The sequence below is a fragment of the Ambystoma mexicanum genome, chromosome 3q (assembly GCF_040938575.1).
Source record: "Ambystoma mexicanum isolate Mex_15411 chromosome 3q, UKY_AmexF1_1, whole genome shotgun sequence".
Taxonomy (NCBI): domain Eukaryota; kingdom Metazoa; phylum Chordata; class Amphibia; order Caudata; family Ambystomatidae; genus Ambystoma; species Ambystoma mexicanum.
This window is the reverse complement of record NC_090926.1, coordinates 224,168,238-224,193,376: the sequence shown is the minus strand read 5'-3', so window position 1 is coordinate 224,193,376 and position 25,139 is coordinate 224,168,238. Positions and strand designations below refer to the sequence as shown.

Here is a 25,139-nt window from a genome sequence, read left to right as displayed (position 1 = left end):
CATGTGAATCCATGAAAGATCCAATGCTGGAGAATTCTAAAAACAAACATGTAAGCTGCAGTCTGCGCAAGAAGCATTCAATGCTACCCAACGAGAACACCTTCTTGCCCTAAGCATCAAGTCAATTGCTCTCCCTCTCCGAGAGGGAAGGGAAAGTGGACGCTTGTTTCTCATACACTTCCATCACAAGAGCCTCTACTGCCACATCTAAGGGCAACAGCGTCTCCTCTTTTGTGGCATCATCCAGGCTATCACAAAGCTCGTATTGGATATTGATGAGCAGAAAGCCTCAAGGTATTGGCTACCTTGGCCATCATCTGCTGGAAAGGAACTTGAGGTTTGCCTGGAGTGGGAGCCAAGATGTCCATCTCTGGTGATGTGTAGAGGTCACTGGCGACCTGTAGGTCATCAGCCAGTCTCATCACATCCTCACCTTACACTTTGAAGTTAAGGGAAATCTCTCTCCTCCCTGGAAACCATGAGTTCCAACCCGAATGGTAACTGATCACCTTCTTCGCTGTACATGGAGTACATCTTGAACATTGAGGCGCCTCTTGGGAAGAGAGTATACTCCCCGGGAGTTTCGATATCGCAGACAAGAACAACGTCAAGTACGTAGAGGCTGGTCCCGGCATAGGTACTGCAGCGCCTGTGGGTGGGGTCAGCCAGTACCAAGGCCCTTCAGTCAATGCGTACAGGTTCTCCAGTGTGTCCCGTCAGTCGCAACAAACGTGGTGGAACCAGTGGCATCCCTGCCGGCAGCCAAATGCGCCTTTGCTGGCAGCACTGAAGCAGCCGGGGCAAAGATGCCCATCATCTTAAGACAAAACTACTCCCAGAGGACTGGGTGGGAAAAGGGACTTGCCTGTTCTTCCTAGGGGGAACCACCCTGAGCAGTATCTCTTCCGGTGCTGCTGCTTCTCGTCCTTTTTCTCCTTTTTGTGCAGGGCTGTTTTTACGACCTCAGACGAGACCGCAGCTCCACATTTTTCACCTTGTGGACAAAGGTCAAGAGTAGCCTCTCTTTCCCAGATGGCCTTCAGGTGCATGAACTGGCACGACCCGCAATCCCAGGTGTGATGCTCGCTCAAACAATTAAGACAGATCTGGTGCAGATCCAGAACAGACACCTGATGCTCACAGTCTGCACACAGCTGGAATCCCAGTGCCTTCGACAGAGTCAGTGTGGCGTACATACATTTTGTTAAGCGAACATGTTCCGATCAATGATCCAAGGGCACAGAAACAAGGAACTGAGGTCACAGGGAGATTCGACCTCCATATATACTGGCCCCAATGTCATATCCAGCACAGGGGCATGTAGAGATGTTGAACGGAGCTGACGCAGAGCCGCCCTTGCCCCCTGCCGGCGGAAATGTGTCAGAACAGCTGCGCTGGGGATATGATCAGATCATCATAGATAAGGAACCCGTGGGAGGAAAGAGTCCATTAAAATAAATCAATGCATCATGCTGGCTAACAGCCTTCAGCAGTACTTTAAGACCACACAAAATTTATGTACGGAAACCAGATCTGCCGGTAGGAAGGTTTTGCAGGCTAGGTTTATACTGATAGTGTATATTGCAGTATGCATGAAATAATGATCTGTCTAGTAGCCTGCTCTTTTTAAAGAATGCACTGCTCCCTAAGCAGCGAAGGACTAAAAGGGCTCTCGCACCCTCCCCCCCTTAGTCCTCTTTAACACAGAGGGAATTGGCATATAAACAATAGAAGTAAGAGAGGCACCAGGATAATTGGGGGGGGGGCACTGTACACAATAAATAAGGTTCCCTTATATTTTCATATATCTGGGTTCGAAATTCAGGGGAGCTGGGAGCTATTTAGCTCTGGCTTGTAGCCTATAAGAACTCTTGACACCAATGGTTACCAGGTGCTACTTCTGGCTCCCTAGACCATCTTAATGCCAAAGAAACACCTATGTTAATTTAACTCATTGCATTTGGGACAATTTATAAATAAACATTAGGACACATCTATGACATTTAAATCATGGACAAAATTATATATTTGCATCTTGTGTGGAAGACCATATGCCACAACTATGTACTAGCTCCTCGCTCCCCAGCGATCGCTCCGAGTCACCGTTGAATGCTGGATAGCCAGGAGCTGCTTAGCCAAGCTTAATTTTGAGCCATGTTTATATCAGGAAACAATTTCCTAATCATTAACTCAACTGGAGGTAGGGGAACCATCACTGTCTCATCACAGCCCAAAACAGCATAAATTGAAGGGCTTGGAATCAATTTGGGAGACTTACAAGTGACACAGTACCAACAGTTAGAGGGAAAATATATGTGCACAAGTTACATGGGAGTTTCTGCTCCTGGGGCTATGTGGTGGTCAAGCATTGATTCTGCTAGATGAGTTTTGACATGGATCGTTTTAAATCCCTTACTCCTGGTTCTACATCGATTCTTAAAGCAGGAATCACACTTCTCTTCAAAAGCACGGGAACTTTTTCTCCACGTTTATGTATTCAGTATTACCAATACTGGCTTACATTTTAGACCTCTTCCAAGCCCCCAGTTCTGTACCCCAGTGCATTGCCTACTAGGTTTGCGACAAGTTCCACCATACAGGTCTTCACGGTATCACCCTTCAGTATTTTCAAAACATGCCCTTTTATTCTTATTACTACAGTTCACTGAATGGCATGTTCAATAGATGCTTGAGAATGTCTTCGTATCACATACAACTGAGTTTACCATGGCGTTTCATTTTTCCAAAGTTTCTAAATAATATCAAATGTGAATGTCATTACTCTCCAATAGGTTACCACACCTGCTTCCTGGTTAACATGACATTCCAACTTGCAACCGTTTGTTACCACAAGGTTCACATAACCTCACTTTCTCCTAGTTACAACTCCAGGCTTTTCCCAGCTCCGATTGCCTATGAAACTGGAGGTTTCTGCTCGTTTTACGCCCCCTTTCCTGTTGCATGAAGGATGTTACAATCAGTGTTACAAACACCTCAGTTACATCTCATATGCTGGTCTTTCCTTATTTAGTCTTCAAGTTTCCCGTCTTCACCTCACATGGCCTGGTATCTCACCCCAATCCTTCCCTGTATCTCTGCGTACACAGTTAAATCAGCTATTCTTCCTCCTCCGCTTTTGTGGTTTCTAGTGGCCGTCCCTTATCCTTGGGCATACAGAATAACCATCTCATCATCATTGCTGCTAGGGCGTTTGATATCAATCAGCGGAAAACCTGTTCTCGGTATCAACTATCTTGGCAGACTTGGAATTACTATGATCCCATGTGCCAGCAAACATGGCCAATAGGGTCCTATGTTTCTTGAGACTGCATCTTTAGTTGCCAGGGGAACAGGCATCATGCCCGAATTCCCAAAGTGGTTCAAACTAGTAATGCCAGGCAGACAGATGGTCTCTCGGTTTGGAAAGGGAGCAACTGACGAATGAGGAGACAGTTGCATATCCGACTACACCACCATGAGCAGTATGATGTAAATGAGCACCCTCTGTTGGGGAATTCTAGAGGCAGCTAGTCCATAATTGGCGACAGGTTATTCATCTCCTATCCATTATATAACAGGCCCTCTATAAATCAGAGTGCTCCCTCAACTGCAGAGCTCAGCTGAGGGCACGCTCTTTGGCCTGCAATGTAGTAATGTGAACCTATTTTTCCTCTGTGTAAGTACCCCAAGGAATACATGCCATATGGTCCATGCAAGGACGGAGTGCTGCATGTCATCTGATCAGGGGGCGAGGGTTAGTGGCTCACGCTATTGGCCTGCAAGGATCAGAAACTTTGTGGCACTTGCGGCCTTGTTGCAAGAACCAGGACACAGGGAGGTGCGATAGACACCTCCTCCTGCTTTCTGCAAGTGCACGGGGTTCGCCATCTTGTGGAGAAGGGTGGAGCCCAGAGGCAATTGTTGGGCTGATGGAACTGGAGAAGGAAAGTAATTAACAATAAAAGTGCGTTTATATGTATGTGCTTGCATGCAAGTGGAAGCTTAAGCAGTTGTGTCTGTCTGATGGTGTTTGTAGAGCACACCTGAAGGATGTGTGTGGTGTGTGATTGGAGTCTGAATTTGCTTGAGAGTCAATGTGTTCAAGCCAGGGAATATGGGCCGATGACTGGTCAGGGGTCGCAAGGAAGCACAGGGGAGTGGTCTGGGAGGTGCAGACAACATTTTGCAATTCTCCAGAGCACAAATCTTACTCTGGTAGTGATGCCCACGGCAGAAAGCAAGCTTAAGTGTTAGCTAAAAATATGAGCATTTTTCTATGTGGAGGCATATCACACAATTGAGTATGCTGGCTTGGGTACTGCTGGGTATTTAAGTGTAGGGGAGCTCCTCCACTCCCCAGCGAGAATGGCCTGAAAAAGGTGTCAAAATCCTGGCATTCAAGGCTGCACCATCAAAGCTCTGAGGTGTCGCTGATGAGTGCACAGGGCAGGCCATCCTGAACAGATGCGTAAAGTCTTTCATGCAGTGGTGTTGAGCTGATGGAGCCGGAGGAGGAAAGTAAAAAAAAAAAAAAAGAAAGAAAAAAAGAAATGGGGTTAAAAAATGAAACACTGCATCCATCTAAATGTGTTTGCATGGAAGGGGATGTTTGAGCGGTTCTGTGCTAGTCTTTGCATGTGCCTGTGAATTTATGTGTATGTGTGCATTTGATTGGAGTGCCGTGTGAATGTGTGGGGGGGCAAGGAGATGTCAGTGGTGGGTGCAGGGAGCTACTAATAAGATTTTCACAACAGCTGACACAAAAAGTGTTATGGGGAAATGCTTGCATATATGAAACATGCAATACAGAATAATGGACACAGCAAACTTATGGCATTGCAATGTCGCACCTTAAACTGATATTGGGAAAAGCCAACACAAGTGTGTTCTTACAGTGGCAGCACCAGCACATTCATTAAGTGTGTACTTGCAGTGGCAATGTTGCCATGCACTGGCACAGCCAGCCTAAACTGGTCTTCTTACAGTAGCAATACTGGCACTCTTTAGCACAGTTGCATTCAGTGTGTTCCAACAATGGCAATGGAGGGGACTAGGCCAGCGAGCGTGCAATGAGGATGCGATTCCTCAAAGCTCCTGGGGCCGCCAGCTGAATCCTGCTCATATCTTGTGTTAAAAGACTACATACTATACAAAAAAAAAAAACATCTACATGCAGCGGAACTCTGCCGCAATGTTCTATGTTCTGTTAAATTGTGGCGCAGAATCAGCGTCTGTACAAGAAGCTTTGCGCCGAGGAAGATACTGCAACTGTCGGCAAATGCTCATCTAAAATGGCTGACGCGTCGGAGAAGCTGCGGACAAGGGCATACAGAAACCGAAAGTGACCCGCAGCGACCATCAGCCGTGCGTGCCCCCTGCGCCAGCACAGATATGATGCAGTGAGGATCCCGTGACCAGACTGCCGCCGAGTACCCCCGGAAGGCTCCGAATGGGAACATCCTGAAATCAGACCAGGACGTCCTGGAACGATGCGTCTGTGCGACTCGGTGTGCCTGCGCCTCCCCTGCCGCCGTTGTGACCAAGGCACCGGCATTCCCCAGCCCCTGCTCAACGGCTGTGGCATGCAGGGATTAACGCTTGCAGCCCGCCTGTGCCCCGGGACAGTGCCAAAGAAACCAACACTGCATGGACACCGGAGCAGGTGTGACTGTGCACCCGCCCCTGTAGCCTGAGCCACGCCGCCGCACTACCTGGACACCAATACAGCTCCCCCCGAGCCTGGAGTGGCAGCAAACACTGTTTGCAGTGGATAGCGGCGTGGCTGCCACCTCCTGAGGCCAGCCCCTCAATGCGTTGCAGAGCAATGAACTGTCCCTGAAGGTAGGCACGCTAAAAGGGATAATTTCTTTACTGTGTGGTGCATAGCACGCTTTAGCGCAGACCTGCGCAACGGATCCTGTGCAATCCTGCAATACTGTGGGGCTGACAGTAATCAGCATTGCCGCCCTAGAACATTCCCATAAGGGCTGCTGTGTCCACAGGAAGCCTGGTGGTACTGTTACACATACTGTCCCTACTGTAGGTCACTTGGATCACCTCACTGTTGTGCTTGCATGGTGAGCGAAACGAGTACACACAGCTAAAATAGAAAAACATTGTTTTGTGGCACAGTGATCCTTAATGCTGGTGCCCTGGCTCAACATCCACCAGAAATTGGCGGTTACGGACGTGGCCGCTCTTGCAACAATAGGGCTGCCTGATCCAGCTCAGTCTAGGCTGTCTTGATATTCCAGCGTACAGAGCCTCTATGGTGCGACACGCCAGGCGGCAGCCATGAGGGAGCACTGGTGGCCATCACATCACAGACATAATGCGCGTTGCCTCCCTCGAGTAGACTGCCTGGACACCCAACAACTGAAACCGCATCCACCGACTCGAGAGCAAGTCTGCTACCACTGACACGGCGAAAGGCAAAGTGAATTCACTCACAGCGAAATACAATACCTTTACTCAGGCTGCTAGGGCGAAGTCACGGGCATTCCCATATTTGCAGCAACACATTGACATAAGACACCTCCTCCAGCATTTCTGCCCAGACCACAGACTTTTATAGGGCAATCCGAGACGAATATGCCCCCCAGGTAAGGAGTGAGTGACATCACCGTCCTGCCTGACCTTGGCGCAATGTGGCATCAAAGCCCCCGGCCCTGTGCTGCACAACGCTCTACCAATGCTCTCGCAGCCCTGATTAGCGAAAGAAACTGGCACAGTGGACTGCACAAAAACCCGAAACATATGCAAAATTGCCTGTAGTGCGAGGGGGTTACACTCAGAGTATCGAAACTGGAGACCCATTCCTACAGCGCGTCCGAGTGCCACCGCCAAGATGAAATGACCGTTTGCTAGGGCCCCAGCGGACACTCAGCTGGTCGCCCAGGAGATCACTTATACAAAATCATAAAATAAAGTGGTGAGAGCTGCCTACCTGCAGGTACTCCCTCTTGTCCCGGAGAACCATTATAGGCGACCACCTGAATCGCCACGGGTCGCACCAGCATGGGGAAGGATAGGACAAAAAGCGCATCCACGCAGAGCAAAATGGAGCAATATACAACCCCTGCAAAAAAATTCCCTACGGGAGCACACCAACCCTGGTGAAAGAATGGAAACTGAAGATGAACAGCTGTCCTTAAAAGATGTAATGAATGCCATTGCAAATTCAAGACCTTCTATGGAACAAAAGATGGATGGATTATGCACAGAGGTGTCACTCCTGCGCCACGACCTACAAAAGCTTACAGCTCGCACGGTGGAAGCAGAGGGCCGCATATCAGAAACTGAGGATGGCCTGAGAACTGTAAACCAACTATCGGAGGCACTGGCATGCCTCAAAACATTGGAGGAACGAGTCGAAGAGGGAGAAGGCAGAGCGAGGGGAAACAATATCGGGATCCTCGGATTGCCAGAAAAAACAAAGGGCCTGAGCATGGAGCTGTTCCTTGAACAATGGCTTGCAGACTTATTCGCCCCCAAAACCCTATCAAAATTCTTCTCATCAATAGAAAGAGCTCATCGCATTCCAGCAGGTAGGCAAACCCGCAACAGGAGCCTGAAGCACTACCAGCGGGAAACAATGACTGATAGGTACAGGCAAAATGATACAATACGAGATGCAATGCAATGTGACGATATGCCGAACTGATGTCAAAACGCTATAGACGCTATGGAAGAACCAGATGTTATGTAAGCTGGTGGCTCAGACCGCACAAACCCCCCGCCCTCAACCCCGGTGATTGTTACCTAGCACACAGATGTAACGCTGTTGAGATTTAGTCGTTCTTAAGTTTGTAATGGGGCGACAGATGCTTCAGTTGGGGATGGAGTATAGGAAGAAGGGAGTTGGTTATGAGTTTTTATTCATTGGTTTGCATACAAAAATACTGTGATTACACCACATATGGGCACGACAGCGACAACATACATCCTGGCACCCGCAAAACAGATATCTCCCGCACGACACATTCATATACCACAAAATCCAGACACCCAATGGCACCGCCACTTGTGATAGCCAATAAACGCCTGTCTCTTATGACAAGGAATGTCAACAGACTAGGGTCCGGCATCAAGAGATGCCTGGAGATGCAATTCATAAATAGGCATACACCGGATATAGTACTCCTAACGGAAACACATCTGGCTGGGATGGTGTGCAATCTTTAAAAGATCCAACTACCGCACTGCGGTACACGCAGGCTTCTCCATGGGAGCTAGAGGGGTGCTGATCCTAGTCCACAAGAGGCTGCCGCTGATGATATCGAATGTGACTTACGACACTGGGGGAAGATACGTACACATAAATGCTACATTATGGAACCAAACTCTTGCGAGAATGGCATTATACCCCCCGCCGGCACTCCTAACCACACTACTGGCAGAAATTGCACCCATCCTCGCCGCGAACACAGCTGATATCTGGATATTAGGTGGGGACTTCAATGAGGTCATGGACAACACACTAGACCGCACACACATAAGGGGGAGGAACCCCACAACTAGCACCAAACTAGCTACCTTTGCCTCTGCACTAGGCTTGAGAGATGTATTGCTCGGCCTGCACAAAGACACACGCGAATACTCCTTCCACTCAGGCGTGCATGCATCACTATCTAGGATAGACTACTTCTTCCTACTAGCCCAGAATATCCATAAAGGTACACAGCGTGACCCTATTTCCACGTGGCACATCCGATCACTCCCCACGAATGATAGAACTCGAAACGGGAAGACCACGCCCTCCGCCCACCTGGCGACTAAACTATTACCTGGGGTTCACAGACCTACAGGAAAGAATAAGCAATACTACCTCCACTGAGTTGAATACGGGTTCCGTGGACAACCCTGGAACATTATGGGAAGCTTATAAGCCGGTACTGCCAGAAGAAATCCTCTCATGGACGGCAGCACAGAAAAAAGGCACACCGGAAGGAGGTCCTAGATGCTGAAGAGGAGGTGGTACACAAAGAAACAGCATATAGAAAATAACACACCCGAGACAAATAGAGCTTTGATAATAGCACAGAAGAAACTGCACAATCACTAGATTGTGCCAAGAAGGCACAGAGCCATGAGAGCACGACTGTATGAAACAGGGGAGAAAGCAGGCAAAATGTTAGCCTAGTTAGAGAAACGTGAAGAGGGACATGGACATAAGAAATATCAAAGATATAAATGCATAGCTACTCTCAACTGACAAGGCGATGGCAGAATGCTTTGCGAAATACTATGAAGAGCTCTATAGTCCCACCCCGAGCACCCCAATAGTGAACACTGCACTAGATGAGATTGACCTCCCCTCACTCAACACAAAGCAAGTAGACATGCTAGACAGTAAGATAACAGAGGAAGAGATCTCAGCGGCCATCTCCCAACTTCAAACAGGCAAAACCCCAGGTCTGAACGGCTAACCAGTTGACATTCGGAAGAAACTAAACCAGGCAGACATGCCCCACACTTGCTCAACATGTTTGAACACTCAAGAAGAGAAGGGATACTCCCGATGGATTTACGCAAAGCCACCAGAATAGTAATACCAGAGGAGGGCAAGCCCCCTGACTAATGCAGCTCCGATAAGCCCATTTCCCTAAAAAACAGCAAAGCCAAGATACTGGCGAAGGTACTAGCCAACAGACTCCAAAAAGTAAAAACGTTCCTGATCTACACAGATCAATGTGGCTTTATGCCACAGATCTACGAGAATTAATATCCGTACACTGCACTTAACACTTGTAAGAGCCCCAACCCTACAACAATCACTGGCACTATTGGCCATTGATTGAGAAAGCCTTTGACTCGGTCCACTGGGAGGCACTATGGAGAATCATGAGGAAAATGGGCTTTAGGAACAGTTCATACAATGGGTTCAACTCTCCCCATAGCAGAAGCGAGGGTGAATGGCTGGCCCTCCCGCAACATCTGACTGGGGAAAGGTACCAGACAAGGCTATTAGCGCTGATCGTTGAACCCCTGGCAGTATTTCTGAGAAACACACTGACGTGGTCTGGTTTCCGACGGAACCCAGCATGGGAAGACAGGGTCTCTACACGGATGACCTACTGATTTATCTGGGGAATCCAGCTGTCTCTTGTCCAATAGTTACACAAATACTGATAAAATATGGTGCCTTCAGTGGTGTGAGAGTGAACTGGAGCAAGTCAATACTCTTCCCGGTCAAAGGAATAGACTGTATACCTCTTGAGGGCTCCCCATATAAAATTGAATTGGAACAATTCCGATATTTGGGCTTCCTGATCGCGAACAGACTGTGCCCAAAACTTACACCCAATTATGAAGCACTTTGCACAAGATGTAGGCCACTGAGCGACACTACCACTGACCCTACTAGGAAGAGCAGAACTCTTCAAAATGCTGGCAGTACCATGCTTTAAATATGTACTACAAAATGCCCCTCTACACATCCCCACAGCAGAATCTCATAGGATAGACAAAACATTACAGAAACTATCATGGGAAGGGAAACACCCAAGGATAACAGAGTACCCTCCAACCCTTTGTGTGGGTGGGAGGGATCGGGCTCCCACACACCCAAACATACTACTGGGCGAGTCAGATGGCGGCAGAAAATGATATACTACACGGTAACCCAGAACTACCGCACATACGAGCAGAAAAGGCGGCAAGACACGGCATACCTCCAATCGAGCGATTGTACAACCTGGTGGGCCGCCGCCTTGCCCGCACTGTATCAGCCCACACAACCCAGAACTGGATGGAAACGCACAGACACATAAGGTGGGGAAATAAAATCACCCCTGTACAGCCCCTCTGGAACAATGCCCACCTCCCAGAACTTCACAAGCTACCTAAATGGCCAAACTGGGAAAATGCAGGAATATTAACAATCCAGCAAGTGATCCAAGATGGCAAAATCATACTCTTTGCTGAACTGTCGGCCACTCATGGTCTCCCACCTACTGAAAACTACCATCACACACACAATTGTCCCATGCACTTAAACAAATGACAAACCTCACTGACCTGCCAGAATAAACGCTGATAGAGAGGAACATCATCTTCAATAGCGTGAATGCTAAGGTCACATCTGTCATGTATAATGTAATCTCTTTCTTTGCCACGAGAGACCTGTGCAGTCTAAAGGCAAAATGGGAGAGGGACGTGGGCCCGCTGTTACCTGAGGAATGGATATCAACCCTAATGTACCCCGGGAAGACAGCAATATCGACTAGAATCCAACTTATACAATTAAAAGTGCTACACAGAATATACTACCCCCGGGTTGCACTATACCGCTGGGGCGAGAACACGGATGCCAACTGCCTACGCTGCAAACAGGAAGATGGTACCTTTCACCACATCCTATGGCAATGCGCACGTATACAACACTTCTGGCAAATATGCTGTGACAGACTGTCAAGGGTCATAGGCCGACCAATCCCAAACAAACCAAAACTCCTTTTACTAGCGATTGAAGAAGAGGGGGAAATGTCCAGCTTCGAAAGACTACTGCTCTCAACTACTACAGGGCTGGCCAAGAGGAATATCGCACAACTATGGGGATCAGAGACCACCCCTCAATATGACCAATGGGTAAATGATGTGGACGCCTGCATAATAATGGAGTGCTGAGTCCATCAATCCAGGGGCTGCCCCAAGAAAGTCGACAAGATATGGCAGAAATGGGAGCAGACTATAATGAATAAGCAAAACTATGTGACCCTGATATGCAACAATCACAATACGGAAATGATCCAGCCGGGATACTGTTATGCTATGCGCTACTGTAATCTAATTAATAATGGTGCCTAACCGCAGTGCCTTACCGTATGTATGCATGTTTGTATGTTGTTGGTTTTGGAGTAACAAAATTCAATAAAATGTGTTATTAAAAAAAAAACAGTGGCAATGGAGGCATACATTGTGGACCAGGCATCCTGAAATTGGTCCTGTATATTGCTGGAGAACTGGCATCTATAGACCATTTCAACATAGAACAAAGAAAAGCTAAGCAGAATCCCCACTCGCACAAAGTTGGTTTGTGCCCCTATGTTACGCTGGATCAAATTAGTCAATTGCCCTGACAGAGTTACACCCCTCCATTGAAATAAACCCAGCGCCACAAGGAAATTCCTCAATGTTGATTTACCTCAGAATAGGCAGACTTATTCGGTGCACACCAATGATTAAGACCTATTTCAGACACATACATCATAGGGTTAAAGATAGGATTCCCTACTTAACATAGATAGAACTACTCTTTGCCCTAGCGTTTTTCTTCTGGGTGGTGTGTTGCTTTCTTCAATGAGTTGGACTTTGTATCCGGTCCGCTTGAATCCCACTTCTAAAACCATTTTGAGGCGACTTCAAAATCGAGAATGAACACATGAAATACATTTTCAAACACTTATTTTCAACTTGGTATGGTTTTGGCTTGTGGGATTTCCTGTGGCACGGATGCACCAGTTAGAGGCTAATAACCCTTGGCGACGCAGCTGTTGGGCCCGCAGACTAAGTTGCCCAGAAGGCTTTGGGCTAATGTGCATCGCATAGAAACAGGAAAGCTGGATTCCTGTTAAGCCAGCCTTCCGCCTGTGCCAGTTGCTGTAATTGTGGATTACGGGCAGGGCGCAGCACGGACACAGGACGCAGAGCAGGAAAGAGTGGCGAGGCTGAACTAATTACCGGCAGCTATGCTGGGGTATGCCAGTTGAGGCGCAGGAGTTGCCATACCAGTATAGACATTTGTGAGCGTTCAGGAATTCGATGCAGCCTCTGCTGCACGGTGTTGCTCAACACTAGAATCATACGTGCCTGGGTTGCCTCAGGAGACTCCCGGGCTTTGGTTAAGTGAATACACTGTTTGCAATGCTTGTAATCCGAGTATACTTGTGTGCAGGTAAACACATGGATTGGCCTGAATGTGTGGGCGCTAGGCGCTCATAAGGATGTGCGGTTCACAAGTGGGCTTCACATGCACTCATGTAGTATGATTAATTTCATGCTTTGCCAAGGGCCACACGTTGCCTTCATGTTAGTTACATCCCATGCTAGGTGTTTCATGTGCTTAGGCTGATAAGCCTTTATGTTTGTTCCTCTAATGCTGCGATGGTCTACATGCTTTAGCTTGAGTGGTAAGATACAAGTGTTTCAGGTGGTTAACAACCACCATGGTGGAATGAGTGAATGTTCTTGGTATGTAGTGTAAGGAAGGCATGGTATCGAGTAGTAGACACAGACACAATGGATGCATGTTTCAAAAACCTTTATTTAGTATTTTAGTTGGGTTGGTAGAATTCCTAACTGGCCCCCACTCTAAAACGGGAGTAGTCTCGACCATTAAATAGCAAACACGTCCAAGTCAGTCTAGTCAAAATAGAAAGGCTTATACTAAGACTAGAGGAGTTCTTAAAAGATAGGTGGATGGCACAGTTCTATCAGTCTTGCACACTTTGACTTACTGGTACAATTCAACAGTTCAGTCTTTGGCTTCTGGTAGTTCAATCACTTCCTTAGGCTTCATCCGCCTTGTCAATAGTCTGTTCGCATTCACTTTCAATTTATCACAGTGCTGCACAGGCTTCCCTCTGCCGGGCTTGAGCCGGTCCCTTCCTCGTGGGGGTTCCCTTCCCCACGTTTTATCTTGGGTATCTTTTCATTGTAAGAGACTTTGGAAACTGCAAGGATTTTACATAGACCTCTGCATGACCACTTTGACCTCTCACAACAATTCACAATCTTCCTCATTTTGCAACACCAATGCCTCTTGGTATTTATAGTTTATTCTCTTTCGTTTGCCTTCTTGGCCTTTTCACAAAGTAAATATACTCTGCCCTCTTGGCATATTCAGAGTTTGCATACTAAGCTTTCCTCTTATTCAACTTTCCTTCCTTATCGTGGTTACTTTCTTTCCTTTGGTTCCCGCTGTAATATCTCTCAACTCTCATAACATTTCAGAGACTTCCGAATGTGCGGCCTTGCCTCGGAGGACTGTTACTGTGTACCTTTTCCTTTTACTATTCAACAATTGTCCTTTCCATTTGTGGTTTATCGGCACACGCGCAACCTCCACCTTTCAGATTACAGTTAATTTTGCTTTTAACACAAAACAGACTTGTGTCGCCTTCGATAACTCGCCTGTCATGTTCATGTTAATTGGTTTTCATTCATCCTATTCATGCAGCAGTCACGGCCGTTACCAAAGCCTCCTCTGCTCCTTCACATCTCTGCCACTCACCCGGAAGGATTACAGGCAGCTTCCTGACAATATGTTTCTTTCCTCCACTCAGTTTCAGTCTCGGAATGGTTACGGAATGGTTATGGCTTCCCGAAAGTGTGGAATTCTTGCCTGGCTTTCTTTTGAACCCTGCAACTGCTGATCAGCCCATTGGCCTTCCAACTTCCACAGACTTGTTCGCATCAGCCCCGAAGAGCTGTTCCTTCTCATACCCAGCCTCACTCAGTGTGCCTGTGCGAGCCACCTTTTACCCTCACACCTGCCACTTGTCTTGACAAGTGGCAGGTGTGCATTGTTAGGACTATGTGCCTGCCACTGCCTGGCCTCATTACAGGGACAGAGCCAATGCAAGTCAGTGGAGGTAATCTTTATGACCTCACTGCTCATCTTCCTCGGCTCAGGACTTGTCAATATATAGTGGGGAGGAATTATGGGAGCTGTAGTTTCCCATTAAATAAGCAGGGATAGGGGTTAGATGGGTTGTGGAAAAAGCGGGATACCATGTCCCATCATTGGGTGCTTCTCCCCCACTGCGAGAACCCCCTACACAGATGATCCCTCGCTTGTCCACCGCCAGGGCCGGGATCCAAAAGCAAAGGCCTTTCCCTGGCCACCACAGTACGGAATCCCCAGGCACTAGGTTGAAATACACCCTCTGGCTTTTCACAGCAGGTTAGGCGCTCTAATTAGAATAGGTCAGGAGGTCAGGTTGTATATGAGAGTGAATTTCAGTGTAATATGTTTTTTCCTAAACTCCCCTAACCCATCCAATGAAGTTATCCTAACCCCCTTTCTGGTTTTCCTATACTCCCCTTACCATCCACAACCTCTCCCTTATTCCTCTTATCCCAAACTGGCGGCCTTGTGGTCACCTGTGAAGATCTAATCAAGGTGGGAGGGTCATACCCCATTCAGCTTCTGTGTTTCGGAAGCGTTGATGCGTCCCCCCGGTTGGTGCTCAACTTGTTTAGACTTTGCAGGGCGATCTTCGATTTGCATCGTCAATGCCTCATTGACTCTTTTGTTGCATAGTTTTAACTAATGTGGTGTTAGAATCTCAATCAAGGGTTCCTTAAGGATTCTGAAATCAGGATAACCAAAGGCTTGTACCTGTAGTACTCAAAAGCTTATGAACGTTTTCAGCAGTTTCCAGTCTTCGTCAAATCAAAACTGACATTCACTTAAGGATACTGCTCCCCTGGTTTTTATCACATTGCTCATTAGTCACTTAAAGTCCCAGCATGCCTTTTTTCTCTGCATCACCGCTCACATGTTGTATGTGGATTACTGGTTCTAGCAAGCCTTAGCTTCAATATCACACTTCTCATTTCAACATGGCATTCCAACCTGCAACAGTTTCCAATCTGCCTTTTCCCACTTCTCACTCAAGTCACTTAACTCGAATACTTTTGTGCTCCACTTTTACTCTAGTAGTTCCATGCTTTGGTGACGACGGGTACAGCTAGGTTTTCTTCAGTCTTCCTCTGCCCGAGAAAGGCTTTGGTCCTCACTGTTACTGAGTAGGAATGGCATCAGATACTAGTGTTTGGCTCTCCTTGGAGTCTCCAGCATCAACATACTTGTGGCATCACCTGCTGATCAAGTCGTCAGTCTGTGCTAGTCCCTGCTTTTTAAAGTCACCACTTTTCTTTTGTCCATTACACCCTCTGTGGCGCTGCAGGAATTGATCACCTGATGAAGGGAACTTTATCACATGTAGTTGTGCACATTGCACAAGAAACGATGCAGTATCAAGTTCATGATAAACCATCTTTAGAGGGGCGCTTTATCACTTCTTTCTCTATGCACAGAAGAAAATGCAATATCCCAAAGCGTCAGCCCAGCAGGTTAGACCTTTAGACAACCATAAGTACATTCTCACGGCCAGGAGAGTTTTTAGAGGCTGTACGTGTAGGGTGACAGAGCATCATTCATTCAAACATACAAGAGGAGTTTACACCCAATGTGCAACACTTTAAAGTGGAGCACTGACTCAAAAGATACTTTATTTTTTCACACAGATACATCTTTATGTGGCCCAAGTAATGCTGCTGTTCAAGATGGTCCATGAATGCTGCTGCTACTGGACTTTGTATTTCTGAAATGAAAACTGTCATTTCAGAAAGTCAAATATCTGTGCTAACCATATCTATGCAAAAGTGTTAGTAAATCTGCCCAATACAAAATATTCTGCATTAATGGAAAATTCAAATGGTTCAATACCAAACCATTTAATATGGAACTTTTTAAAGGATTCAACCCTTCTTTCTTGGACTGGCTGCGAGCGCATGGAGGGCTGCTGCCTTTGAAGGTCAGCTTCCTTAGGCTATGATTTAGATTAATATACTTATAATGTTTCTGAAATGTTAGGTTGTAGTCTAGATATCTGTACCTGTGATAGCATGGTAGGATGTGGTGCATTGAATAGCCGGGGTCGTGACCACTGGCTAAAGAAAATGCAGGCCTTTCAAGCTGCCCCCTCCATCCAAAATGCTTGTGGTTACACAACAGGCACAAAAGCACCACATGCATAGCGTAAGTGAGACATACTTTATATAATCACCTTTTCAGTACAATATACTTCATTTAACAATATTTGCAATAAAAAGTAAACTATAAGAATATCTGATCTTGCTAGATAATAAGTTGACATTTCCTAGCGAGCTATAAACCACATGCGTCATCTTATTTGACCAATATTTAAGGTAGAATTGGCGCCACCAGAATTCACTCAACGCATGTTACACAGGGTGCAAAAGTCAGAAGGCATCAATCCATTAGATATTTTGCCTTCATACACTTTTTCACATTGTGGATAACATGAATTTGTTTTCTCTCAAGCCAGCAGAATGGATTATTTAACCAGAGACCACACAGCACAATTCAGCAATCTGGCTCATATGAAGACACAAAATTCCCTATACATTGATTAAGTGTGACCTGGAACACCTCACCCAATCAGGTTTCTATATACATCATTCATTCACACAGAAGAGGTAAAATCAAGGGACACATTAACTGACCCCACCAATAAAACATGCTGCCTGACGTCATGGGACTGAACAAAGCATGAAATGTCATGATACATGGCAAAATCGGAAGTAGACATTCTGATTTAACACCTTTATATCAGGCAAGTAATTCCCAAAAGCGAAGAAACCAACCCTTAGTGGAAAATCCAAAAATAAACAAAGGAACAAAAAAAACAAAAAAAAGGTAACCACCAACTTGCTAGGATCAACAAGGGAGATGGGAACAGAGATGAAGAGATAGACTACATCACTGATATACACAATCTATACCATAACGAGTGCCCACATTTTATCCAAGAAATGGCATTGAGCAACATTGTAAAAGGTAAGAACAAGTGAGTTTACCTGATAATCCACATCATCAATTCCAAAACGTTCACGAAGATTCCTAAAGACTTGAGGACAGTACTCCTTAAACTTGAAGTGGCTTGGCAGATTTTCCCTGCGGAAGCAAACATCACAAGTGGTGACAAAACTAACCTAAATGGTCACATTGACAATGAATAAGAATGTATATTACCGTTGGTAATCATATGCACAGGCACTACCATCATTTGCAAGGTTTAGCCAGGATATGTTCTAGTACTCATTCATAGTATATCAATCTTCATATGAAAACTATTGCTACTGTATAATAATCATTACCATCAATAATTAATGTACTCACACCTTTGCTATGATTGCATTAAAATTACCACAACTCACCACTACAAGATATTGTCAAACGTCCAAGTACTCAATTGTCACAGACTGCCGTCACCATAGGTCCTCCTGCCGGATTTGAATGCAGCGGGAGTCTGCTGCACAGAGGAAATCTGAAAACCTGCGGCTCTTTTACCCAGTGTCCCCAGCGGCTTTCTGTGCCGGGATCCCTGCGAGTGGGGGCTGGCATGAGGTTTTGGACTCCTGTGCGCCATTTTGGGAGGTTGGCCCACCGTCCCTTGTGCTGCCAAACCGGCCTGTCTCCTGTCTGGTCCTCCGGGGTACCAGCTGACACATGTGAGCCAGTGTGGGGGTAGTATTTTAAGTGACGGCGTGGTGATAGCTCTTCGTCATCCAAGGATTTCGTTCAGCAGCTGCCATTTTCAAGAATCTCTGAACTTTTTGCACCAAATCCCAGCTGTTCCGGTCTTCTGGCTGAGTTCCCAATTCATTTGTTTGCCTTCTCGTCCCAGGATTTCATCGGTCTCCAACAATTTCAACATTGGTGATGTTTATAATTGCGAAAGAAGGTGTCCCAACGTTGCTCGCAGGTGCTGCTGCTGGCCCAATTACTGCAATATTGCTGGGAAATCAGCCAAGATTACCACCTTTGAGTGAGTGGAAGAACCTAGCTTGGTTGGAAGCAGCTCCCTGAGAGCCCCAAGTAGATTGCCCGAGTGGAAAAGCAGGGGCGCTCTAGGAGGGGGAACCGCTGTGGCTTTTTACCTGACCCAAATAAGAAATTTGAGTACTTGGCCCTCATGCTTGCCTTGGGGTCCCCCACCCCCAACCTCACTGGAGCAGCGCAACACCTGTTTGACAACCTTGTGCACCTGACTCGCCACTAGGCTGCGCGGTGAGTTTATCACGCATTGCACAGTTTCTCCATCTCTCCCTCTGTCTTTCTGCTCTCTCCTCTCCTTCCATGGTGCTCACCATATCCCCTATTTTCTCAAAATGATACTTATCACCTATCGAAGCCTGGAAGTAAAAGTACAAAAAATTAAAGATCTCCTGGTCTACAATCCAGGTCTGCCCATCGCCGAAACCTACATCAACGCTTCTTCCAGGCAGACTGTCACCGACATCCTCCGTCGTTACCTCTCTGGACCTATGGACTCCCCACATGGTCTTAGTCCTCTAACCTTTCTCTTTGTTGCCCATTAATGGTGCTACCAGATGGGAAGTACACTTGGCATCCTTTTCATCCTCTAGGTGCATCATTAATGTCCATCAGAATGGTAATGTCATGGCCCAGGGTTCTCAACCCAACCTCCTTCATGATAGGTGTCTTCCATCTCTCATCAACTTCTCCCCCCCCTTCACCTGCCACTCTCCGTCTGCCACCCCTCTTGATCCTTCACCACCGACTGGCGTACCACATCCTTGTAATCCTCCTCAGAAGACCTTCAAAAGGTGACAACCAGCTTCACCCAGCTACCCTCAACTCTCGCTCTGCTGTTAAACACTCCCGATATCAGTATCCTTCTTTAAGATGGACCTTGATGTTCCCGCTCTCACTAAGACATGGTTCACTACCAGCTGCCACTGCTTTTAACTGTAATGCTCACCTGATTCCCGTAGAGGCGCCGGTCTTGACTGGGCGTATACCGTATCTGCAAAGGTGATGTGTAACACACGGCTGGCTCTTTGGGCTGGACCTCTGTGCACTGCATGTCTGACTTGAAGGGTAAGATGTCTGCAGATAGAAAATATGGGATTAAGGAACTGGGTTATTGAATGTCTCTCTTCTTCCCTTTCTCTTCTCCTGTAGAACCCCAAAGGTTAACGCTCTCACCTTAGGTAAGTGAACGCCGTGCTCTCCATCTGCCTCGGGGCAGGGTGCTGTAACCAGTTTCTTCACTGGATAAGGGGAGCAGGCCTCTTGACTTCAGAGGACTGCTGTCCGTCGTTTACTGCACGAACGGTAAGTTTCGAGTAATTCTAATGTCTTTAAAAGTCTTTAGTAATGATGTTTCTTGTTTTGCAGGGTTCCGGCGATGGCGGATGACGGGCTGAAGTGAGTTGAAGATGGAGCCCGTGTGATGAATAGAAGCGCCTGGAAGCACGTAAGTAAGCGCTTGTTGCCTGCTTCACGATGCGCTCTAACTGTCTTTTTATTTTGCAAGTACAAGTTCGGAGGCTGCAGTGTGCCGGAATACCCACTGGGTTAGATGTGGAAAGGAGTAATGGCACGTGAGTATTAAAGTTCCCCAATGTCTTTAAACGCACCTTGTTTTGTCTTTCAGATGCGGGATGCAGCGCCGAAGGCCTCCAGAGCGTGCAAAGAGTTGGTAAGCTTTTGTCTTTCAGATGCCGGAATGCAGCGCGAGGCGTTGGTGACAGCCGATGGACCAGGTAAGTGAAGAGCTGTCACTGAAGACCGTAATGCTAACCTGTTCTTTCTTGTCTTTATAGGTGTTGCTGAAGACTGGATTCAGGATGGTAAGCCTTTTTCCTTAGGCCCAGGATCAGATGCAGAAGACACGATGAGCGTTCTGCTGCAGAGGATGCAAAATAACGCAAAGCAAGATTCATCCATCGGGTGTGGTTTAAATAGCCTCCTGTAGTGCTTAGGTGTCTCCTTCCACAGCCACGCCTAGGTAAGAAAAGAGTTCCTGCTTTCCAGAAGAGTTCCAGTGTTCTGAATCTAGGGAGTGGCTCCTGCCCCACCCAACAGGAAAAGTAGTTCCAAACAGAAGAGGATCAGAGGCTCAACTGGCAGGCAAGTAAGCAGCATGGTCTGCTGCAGGTAAGTCCACCCAAGCATTATGAGCCCGGCGCTTCCAGCGCTGGGACTGGGCATATTTATGAGCCTGGTGCCACTGGCGCCAGGACTGGGTCCAAAAGGTCCCAATTGGGACTGGTTGGCACTCGGAACCTGGGTTATGGATCTGCTTCCAAGGGAGTTGGGAAAACCCTGACCTTTTGGAAGCAGAGATCATGACATTAACACTCCTCCCAGAGGGCTACAAGATCCTCTTTAAGCCCAGGACTAACCAGTCTGGAGACAGAGTGGCCTTGATCTTCCCTGAATGGGTCCCTGCTACGATCATTCCTGGTCAGACCTACTCCTTCAAATGCCTGATCTGCAGGCTTGGTGTCTGTTCAACCCTCTCGTTGACTCTTGCCACCATCTACAAAATCCCTGGCCCAGTCTCCCTCTTCATCTCGGAGTGGTTCGACCTCTTCTCGCCGCCTCCACCTTGGAGACTTCAATATTGACCTGGACTCTCCAGACACTGCCTCTGGACTCTTCTGCAGCCTCAGACTTTCTTTCCCCCACCATTCTTCCCTCTGGCCCGACGCACTCCACCAGACACCTTGTATGCCCTCATCTCAGCAGACCTACCCATCTCCAACCCTCTCACTACACCTCTCCTGGTCTGACCATGGTCCAACAATGATCTCCTGTCCTCTCAGGTACCCCCGCTAAGCCTCTGGCAGCACTGCCCATCTCCTCAGTCATTCGACCCATTAAGCGAGTGTCAATTGCTGCTTTTGCCACTTTCATTCCCTCTCCCACCATGGACTCCCACACCAACTCTGCCATTGATAATCCCCACCTCTCCATCACCAACACCCTGGACATCCTTGCCCCTGTCATGAGGCTCTGCATGAAGTCTGTCTCCAAGCGCAATACCGGATAGGACTCTGTCCGGTCCTCTCAAACATAAGTGCAGAATTGCTGAGCGGATGTGGTGGGCTTCAGGCACATCCTCTAACAGACTAGCCTGCTGCCTACGCCAAAGGAAATACATACTCTCCATCCACTCGAAGAAGAGGGCCCATACCCAAGCATGCATCTCTGGGGCCACTAACACAGGCAAACTGTTTAAAATCTGCAAGATACTAACCAATTCTAATGCAGTCTTCACCTCCCCCCTGCCATCCCTGCCCCTCTGCACCTGGCCTCCCGCTTAACCATAACTGAGGACATAATGTCCTCAATCGCCTCTTCACTCCTAACCCCTTAGCTTCCAGGCCTCCCTTGTACCCCCCCCCCGTTTCCTCCCCCTCCTCTTTCAAGCACACAGCACCAGATGAGACAATTCCTCTCTATGAAAGTCTACTCCAAACAGGTGCTCCTCTGCACCTCCAGAACTTTCAAGGACATTTCTGTAATCACTGCTTTGCCACTGGCTTCTTCCAGCTACCCCTCAAGCACTCCCTTGCGCATCCTCTTGTCAAAAAGCCTGCTGCCAACCCCTCCTGCCCGGCTAAATACCATCCATTACCCACTTCCTGGGAAAACTCCTGGAAAAGCTTGTCATCTCCCAACTGATCCAACACACCAAATCAGTTGGCTGTCTCCATGACCGCCAGTCTGGCTTCAGAGCAGCCAGAGGCATGGAAACTGCTCTCCCGAACACCGGCAATGACTTGCTCTCAAATCTAGATTCCAACTTTCCTTCCGTTCTTATCCATCTGGATCTTTCCTCAGCCTTCGACACGGTCAATCTTGCCACCCTGACTAATTGGCTCTGTGTCACCCTTAACATCACAGGACTGGCACTGGACTGGTTGACCTCATTCCTCTCTGACCAACCTTCCCAGGTTGAATTGGGCCCTTTCTCTCCCCTATGACACTCTCCACCGTCCCTCAAGGCTCTATCTTCTCGCCATGAATGATGTTCCTCTTCCTCCTCCACTGCCTGACTGCTATTCAAGCATGGTGTGCTGCCAATGATCTCAGTCTTAATGCCAGGAAGACTGAGCTACTCCTCATTGGGAACCCAGCTCAGTCCTTTCCCTTTACCCTCTGGCCATCCCCTCCTCTCCCCCTCTTATGAGGGAAAAAACCTTGTCATCTGCGACGCGCCTCTCGCTTTTGCTCATCACATCTCGGGCCTTGCCAAGAAGGCCGATGTTACGTTGGGTAGAAGTAACTTCACACACAAACACAAGAAGGCCAAGTTAACACATTTATTGTCGTGTTTACAAGAGGGCCAAGTGAGCTGCATGCACAGCGACCCCCAGCCAGGCAAACTCTCCAACTGACCGTGCTGGATTCCTCATCAACCAGGCTCCAGATTACAACCTGCACTAACCCTTAACAACGGACATGCAATTTGACACACTGGATAATTAAATGCGGCTATAAACAAACAGACAGAAACAATGTATGAGCACTCCTAACACCTCCCTCCCTTACCCAGAAAACTATATACAAAAATCAAAACCTTGAGATGCAAATGTCTTCACCAGACGACCTAAATACAAGATGAACATGTGAATGCAAACATCCTGATCAGGGCAGTGGATCAGTATGAAACCAACAATTCAACCACAACTGTGGTTTGAGAGAACCCTTACACCATCACTCACTCATCCACTACAACTAACTCAGACTCATCCCTCCCATCCCGCTACTCCCTGAACAGGCACTCCAAACTGCCACCCTCTCCTTGTTCCAAATCACACCACCCTTGACCAGAATGGAAGAACCCAGATCCTTAACCATCTCCTTTGGCTCCGAAAACACTGAGTTACAGTTCCTTACTTTTACCAGCAACCTCACCTTGATCATCTCCCCCGGCCTCACTGCAAAATATCTGCAACAATTCATTTTGTCATACCGCTGCTTGGATTTGTGTCCACTGGCTAGCAATTTCTCTCTCACACCTTCCAAAGCCACACTGCCACTGTTCCATCTGCCCATTCAACCACGGCATAAAGGTGCATCAGGCTTCCTAGCTCAACAATTCAAATGGAGATACCCATCACTGCATGTGGAGCAAGTATATATTGGAAATTTCTTTCCATCACTATCTGCACCCAGTCTCCCCCAGTGGCCTATGCAATCCTGATCCGATCCATAAGCGCGCGGTTGAACCTTTCAACGCAACCATTGCCTTGTGGGTGACAAAAACAAGTGGTAACCTGCTCCACAACATGCCTTTCCAAAAATTCCTTAAGCTCCCTCGAGGTCAATTGTGTATTGTATTTATTTATTTATAACGCGCAAACCAACAGGCCCGGAGGCATCAGGGCGCAATTTGTACAAGGTTACAGATATGCAGGCATAACAGAGAATCATTAAACATTTATACATGGGTGCAGGTATAACATAGAATCATTATATACATTTACAAGAGGATCTTATATACATATGTACAGTAGTTTCAGTGCCGATAGGTGATAATAGCGGTCGGCAAGTCAGGGTAGGTCAGGAAGAAGCGCGAAGCCGGCCTTAAAGCTGGTTGAAAAGCCAAGATCTAGTATTGGCTTTGAAGGTATTGAAAGAGTCTTCCGCTCTAATTGAAACAGGGAGGGAGTTCCATAACTTGGAAGCTAAGACGGGGAAACTTGAGCCCCCTGCTTTTTGCAATTTAAATCTGGGGATCGCTAGACAGTGGGATTGGGCTGTTCTTAGAGGTCGGGAGGTAGAGTGGCGCGACAGTCGACTACCAAGGTAGATCGGGGCTTTGTTGGCTAGGCATTTGTGCGTAAGGGCGAGTGTTTTGAGTGAAATTCTTTGTTTGACAGGTAGCCAATTTAACTTACTTCTGGTTTCTGTGATGTGGTGGTGTCGGGGAATGTTTAAAGCGGCACGAATGGCGTTGTTTTGCGTCGTTTGAAGTCTGTTCAGGTTCTCTTGGCTGGTGCCAAGATAGAGAGCACTGCAGTAATCAATTTTAGCCATAATAAGGTTTCTCGCTAGCGTAACGCCGTTAGACGTAGTGAGGAATGGTCTGCAAGCTGCTATAAGTTTGCATGTGTATGCAGACGCAGATCTGACAGCATTAGTTTGTCGGGTTAATGAGAGTGTGGCATCAAGGTAGAAACCTAACGTTTTGGTGTCTTTTGAGACACGAATGATATTACCATCTATGTTGAATGACTGATAGGATGGCTCTAGTCTGCTCAGGCGTTGTGCAGTGCCCAAGATCAGGAGCTGCGTCTTGTCATCATTCAAGCACAACTGATGTTGGGCCATCCAGGCTTGGATGACCAAGTAGACGTTGTTAATGGCCTTGGTGTCACCTAGATAATCACCAGTGATGGGGATGAGTATCTGGGTGTCGTCCGCATAGTTAGTATAGGAGACACCCAGATAGTCAAGCACATCAAAGAGTGGTTTCGTGAAAATGTTATAAAGTGTAGGTGACACACAAGATCCCTGAGGAACGCCGCAGTGAATCGGGGAAGGGTCCGCGGCTGCGGATGGG

The 25,139-nt window shown here is 47.3% G+C and overlaps 1 protein-coding gene across 1 annotated transcript in view; it reads right to left on the bottom strand.

Annotated features, from left to right (window-relative positions):
* Nucleotides 1–25,139, bottom strand: part of PIP4K2C (phosphatidylinositol-5-phosphate 4-kinase type 2 gamma) — a 601,833-nt gene that overhangs the window by 379,590 nt on the left and 197,104 nt on the right. Inside the window, exon 3 of the mRNA XM_069653597.1 lies at nucleotides 17,611–17,707. Within this exon, the coding sequence (XP_069509698.1) occupies nucleotides 17,611–17,707 (97 nt within the window). The remainder of the gene's footprint in view (nucleotides 1–17,610; nucleotides 17,708–25,139) is intronic.